The sequence below is a fragment of the Abramis brama genome (assembly GCF_963993115.1).
Source record: "Abramis brama genome assembly, chromosome: 1".
Classification (NCBI taxonomy): domain Eukaryota; kingdom Metazoa; phylum Chordata; class Actinopteri; order Cypriniformes; family Leuciscidae; genus Abramis; species Abramis brama.
This window is the reverse complement of record NC_139963.1, coordinates 15,466,380-15,472,292: the sequence shown is the minus strand read 5'-3', so window position 1 is coordinate 15,472,292 and position 5,913 is coordinate 15,466,380. Positions and strand designations below refer to the sequence as shown.

General features: G+C 38.4%; 1 protein-coding gene across 1 annotated transcript; it reads right to left on the bottom strand.

Annotated features, from left to right (window-relative positions):
- Window positions 1-445: 445 nt before the first annotated feature.
- LOC311086745 (tripartite motif-containing protein 16-like) lies at window positions 446-5,562 on the bottom strand. Its single transcript, XM_084119788.1, has 6 exons — window positions 4,891-5,562; window positions 4,180-4,275; window positions 3,861-4,094; window positions 3,228-3,387; window positions 2,758-2,805; window positions 446-2,530 (listed from the first exon to the last, which is right to left on the bottom strand). The coding sequence occupies exons 1-6, from the start codon at window positions 5,461-5,463 to the stop codon at window positions 2,013-2,015; spliced, it is 1,629 nt and encodes a 542-aa protein (XP_083975914.1). The 5' UTR covers window positions 5,464-5,562; the 3' UTR covers window positions 446-2,012.
- Window positions 5,563-5,913: the final 351 nt, after the last annotated feature.

Here is a 5,913-nt window from a genome sequence, read left to right as displayed (position 1 = left end):
AGGAGGCATACCCAAACTTCAACCCCCCCCCAATGTTCAAACCAAATCTACGCCCTTGTACACACACACAAATATTTTAACTTTTATGTTTGTGTTTTTGAAACATCTTGCGAGGGGTGGCAACACCAAGGCAAACACCCTTGTATAGTTTTATTATGGATTTATGGCCTGACATATTTTCATATTCATATGTTCATGAATGTGTATTGGGTGCTGTCCAGCCAAAACAAACTTTGTTGCATTATTTTATTATAATTATATTTATATATTTGTAATATTATCACTGTTGCTTTGAAACAATCTGTATCGTAAAAAAGCACTATATAAATAAAGGTGACTTGACTTGATTTGATGAATATGTGAATAAAACAGCTGCATTATCACAGTAATCTGTCTGAAAAGAGTTAAAGTCCCCCTGTAGTCAATCATTTTATCCCTTAAAACTCACCTTTGATCACCAAATTTAAACATTTAAATGTTTCTTTCCTTGGAAAAAAACTGATTCATGCCTTAAAATAGCTTGAATGTAACCCTTGCCTCATTTAGTATATGCGGCTCTATGAATATGCAAATGAGCCCCGCCTCCACTCACTCACACCAGCTCAGAGATCCACTGGTTGACGATCACACGTTGATCTGATTGGTTACAAGGTAGTTTGTGACGTCAGAAACACCAGCGATTTCAAACCGTGTTTTTGAGACTGTCTTTGGTTCACTGTAGAGATGGGCGATACTGCAAATTTCGGTATCGATACGATACCAAGTAAACACAGGGCCAGTATCGCTGATATCGATACCGATACCAATACTTTTTCATTTTAAAAGCATGCACTTTCCTGTGCTAGAGCAGTGTGTCATGATTTATGAGGTGAATGCATCATTAATATGCTAAATCTTAATATGTTTTCATGACTACTAAATATTTTGTGATTTGTGCTCTCAACTCGCCTGTAATTAGTCAGTGACTTTTACAAAACTACCCTAATTATAGTACTAGCCTACTACTAGCCTACTAGTACTAGCCTACTGTTCAAAAGTTTGGGGTCTGTAAGATTTTTAATTCTCTTCTGCATTTATTTGATCAAAAATACAGTAAAAAAAAATATAATATAATGTAAATATAATGTAATATTACAATTTAACATAGGCTATCTGTTTTCTATGCCATAGTAAACTGTAATTTATTCATGTGATCAAAGCTGAATTTTTGGCATCATTACTCCAGTCATGATGATAATTCATTTTAATATGCTGATTTGCTGCTCAGGAAACATTTCTTATTATTATCAATGTTGGAAACAGTTTCATATTTTTGTAACCATTTTATGCAGAATTATTTCCTGAACAAAGTTGAAAGAACAGCATTTATATGAAGTAGATTTTTAACAGTGAAAAACCCTTGACTGTCACTTTTGATCAATTTAATGCATCGATCCTTGTTGAATAAAAATATTAATTTCATAAAAAAAATCTTACTGACGTCAACATTTTGAACCGTTATACACTTTTGGTTTGTTTATTGCGAAATAACTCCGGATTGTTTCTCTGTCATCTTAGCAAGGCTTCGTTTCCCAAACGCACTGGGTCTGTGAGCTCAGCGAAGCACCAGCATCGAACGCTCTCTGTGATTGATTGGTTTCGTCTTGTATCCAGATGACTAGGAGAAAAAGTTCTATCCTACACAATTATCTGCTAACATTCGCTTATTTTTCCACTTAGAAGCTTATTTTACAGACTGAACTGCGTGCTAAATTAATAAAAAAATTACTGGTAAAAAAAACACACACATTTGGATCGATATTTTTATGTGAGGATCGATCCTTTTCGATACCACGTCAGTATCAAATGGAAAAAAACTAATGCACACATTTATTCTGATGTGTTATTTCAGTAGCAGAAGTTCATCTATATTAATGAAAATTAAAATAAGAGTCTCTGTAACATCTCACTGTTACTGATTTATCAGCTCAAAGCATTCTGGGTAAAATCTCTCTACAGTCTATTCTGAAACATCAACACAGTTTCACTGATGATTTATAACTAACATAAAACCCAGGATAGAGCGTCTGAGTGAATGTGGTCTGGACTGTGTGGATGAGGCTCATTGTGTCAGAGACGCTGTAGAAGGACAGAGTTCCTGCACTGTGATCCACATACACTCCTATTCTTCCGCTGATGGGCTTTACAGGGAGATCAGTCTCTATGTTATTGTGTCTGAATGAGTAACTGGAGGAAGAGCAGATCAAACTCCAGGACTGATCATTACGTCCAAACACACACTCATAACCCCCTCCCTTCCTGCTGATGCTCTTATATGACACTGATATATACACACATCCACTGCACTCAATCTCCCAGTAACAGCGTCCACACACACTCTCTCTACACAACACCTGACGCCACCAATCAAATCTGTCTGTATGATCAGGATACGACTGTTGTGTGTCAGTGTAAGTAAACACTCTGTTCCTCTTAGACAGACTGAGGCGTTCATTCACTGTGTTCAGATCCAGAGTCAGCTGATGGGAATCTGATGGAGAGAAAACACATCAGAAACAGGAATTATGAATCTGTCTGATCTTTTAATGTATCTGAACAATGTATCATCAGTGTCTCAGTGCAGCTGATCAAATATCCTGTGCAAATCATCATTTACATGATTAATTATAAAACTCTTCTATCATGTTTATTTCTCCTTCTACAGGAAGAACATGAACACATTCAGTGAGTTTTTCTGCTTGTTTCTCAGTGACTTACATTGTAGGAAGTCGTTCCTGGTCTTGGGATTCATGTTGGTGAATGTGACTGTGGAAATAAACAGACATGAACAGTGTGAAGAGAAATGACAAGATAAAATACATCCATTTCTAAGACGTTTCTAATCTGATATTAGATGATGCAGGACTCATTTCTGAGAACAGAAGAATCTCCAGATGCCTCATATATAAAACACACGTATCGGATTCAATCCTAAATTTCAATGGATTTCAATTTCAATATATACATAAGTATTTATTACTTCTAAACCATCAAGGGATGTTTGTGGCTGTTCTGTAGAGTTGATGCACTTGAATTGAAGATGAACTGTGATTTATAAAGTGGGATGCGTTTAGGAAAATTATTTGTGCGCATGTTTTATTAATCATAGGAACATTTCAGAAACTGTTGTACGTTCATATTTCGGATCATTCTCCACACGTCTGTATAAACGCGGCGCAGGACTTTACCTCTATCAGAGATCTTCTTGAGCTCCTCTTTGCAGAAATCCTCCAGTTTGTCTCTCAGCTGACGGACAGATTCTCTCACGCCATCAAAAGAGGAGAGAGAACTGAAGGAAACGTCGGGTTCGTCTGTAGATTCAGGAGGTGCTGAGAGAGACTGGAAACTCTACAGAAAACAGAAATCAAAACTCATCATCTCCACACTTCAGCCAATAACCTGCACTATATCAGATCTGAGCGGCTCTTGTTGACTTCACTTCTCTTCAGTGACTCGCTTCAATCCAGCACTTTCACACAATCAGCACATTCTTCTCATATTCATCATTTAATGCTACAAACTCTAGTGTTTCACACTTACACTCCTTGTGAAAAAGAAAGTACCGTACTTGTAACTGAAATAATATACTTTAAAAATATTTAAGTACAGATTGGCTGTAATGTTTTCAGAAACTTAATTGCATGTTATTTGCAGTTAAATGAATGTGGTTTAGTTTAATGTTGTTATTAAATGCAAATAGCTGAGCTTTAGAGTGTTTTTTTGCCCTGCTTAAGTTAGTCTCATTCTGCTCTCATGAAATGTTTCTCTGTGAGTCTCTTGCTCAAGTCCACTATGATCCAGTTCTTCTAGATCTCTGTTACCTGCAGGAACTGGATGTGATGGTGTGTGTGTGAAAGCTGCTCCAGCTCAGCGTCTCTCCTCCTCAGATCATTGATCTCCTGCTCCAGTCGCTCCAGTCGTCCTTCAGCTCGACTCACTGCAGTCTTTTCCTGATCTCTGATCCGCTGTGTCGCCTCAGAGCGGCTTCTCTCAATGGAGCGGATGATCTCAGTGAAGATCTTCTCACTGTCCTCCACTGCTGTGTGTGCAGAGCGCTGTTACACACACATCACAATCACACAGTGAGTTCAGTGAGTCCAAACTGAGACGTCTCACACTTCTCTTCTTCTCCAGACTCACCTTATGAGACTCCACAGCCTCTCTCAGCTGATGAAGATCTTTCTGTCTCTGCTGGATTCTCTGACGGATCTTCATCTGCGTCTCCTTCAGCTGTTTCTGGAGGACAAACCAATAACAGCAAATGACACATAAAACTACTATCACACAATAAGGGTTAAAGATCTAGCATGGCAAGTTTGTAGCTGTAGGTTCAAACCACAGATCAGTGAAGTTTGATGTTATTGACGTCATCATCTTTGATTTGGGCTCTGCGTACATGAGTTGATCAATGATTTGATTTGATTTGTGAATCAAAATTGGTCCTTTAAAAAAATAAATACTTTTAAAAGTAGCAGTCCTTTAAAAAAGTATATGTGAATTAAAGCTGCAAGCAGCGATGAAAGCGTCACTCGGTGGCTTTAGGAAGACAGAGCATGGTTGGGCAATGTGCATTTAAGGAGGTATATATAGTAAGAGTATGTCAAAGTCAGTTAGTTTTGTATAATGATGATAATAGCATGCTTCATGACTCAGCTAAGTGTTGCTAGCATGTTTAGTATGTTTCTAGCATGCTTAGTACACAATAATTATGTGGTTAGTACTGCATTACTGTGTTAACCATGCCAGTTTCTGTTGCCAGTAGGTGGGGCTATGTCTATATACCTTTCATATCTGCATATATATTCATATATATTTCATATCACTGCGTGATCAATCCCTCTCAGTTCATACCTGTGTCTCTGTCCTCTGTGCTGCAGTTGATACAGTTTTGTGGTTTTTATGTTCATACTCTTTACATCGCAAACAAATGCATTCTTGATCAGTGACACAGAACATTTCTAGCTCTTTATCATGTTTACGGCAGATCATGTCCTGCAGTCGTCCAGTGGCATCAATCACTTTGTGTGGTTTACGAGAGTGATATTCCTCATGACGGTCTAAATGAGTTTGACAGTAAGATTCCTGACACACCAGACAGGACTTGACGGCTTTGTATTTTCTTCCAGTACAGACGTCACACTGCACGTCTCCAGATCCAGCGTAACAGTCAGCAGGAAGTTTAGTCTTCTTCAGTTTCTCCACCAGTTCAGCCAGAATGGTGTTTTTAGCTAAAGCAGGTCTTGGACTGAAGGTCTGTCTGCACTGAGGGCAGCTGTAGACTCTCCTCTCATCCTCCTGATCCCAGCAGCCTGTAATACAGATCTTACAGTAACTGTGTCCACAGGGAATAGCCACTGGTTCCTTCAGGAGATCCAGACACACTGGACACGTGAACTCATCCTGAGAAATTCTGGCATCTGCCATTTTACTGCATGAATACAGAGAGACACAAACACACAACAGCTCAACAACACTTCAGTTTCGGTTTCCCTGAACTGAGGAGTTGAAATAGTTTCCTGGTTCTGTGTTTGAGTGACGTGTGTAAAATAGGCGTGTCTGTAACGCAGCTTCCTCGTTCACACACACACACACACACACACACACTTTACTGCTGTGTTTACTGTATGTGTCCTTCAAGTGGAGTCGAAAATATAATTACAAGTTCCGAGCTCATGAATAACAGAGTGAAGATTTAGGCTACTCACGAATGTATGTTTCTATATGATGTCAAAATAATGACAATATGTCAAAATGTACAGTTCTAAGATAATACAGAGTCTTTAAAAAAAATTGCAACTGCCAGTGTTTTTGATCATTTTCACAAAACTTTCATGGCCCCCAGAATAATTTGTTGAATGAATATCTGAACATACA

Excerpts from the sequence above, each read along its gene's own strand:
- LOC311086745 (XM_084119788.1), bottom strand. The coding sequence starts at position 5,463 with ATGGCAGATGCCAGAATTTCTCAGGATGAGTTCACGTGTCCAGTGTGT. Across the intron at positions 3,388-3,860 it reads ATCACATCCAGTTCCTGCAG|AGTTTCCAGTCTCTCTCAGC; the intron begins GTAACAGAGATC and ends TGTTTTCTGTAG. Across the intron at positions 2,531-2,757 it reads CAGGAACGACTTCCTACAAT|ATTCCCATCAGCTGACTCTG; the intron begins GTAAGTCACTGA and ends TCTCTCCATCAG.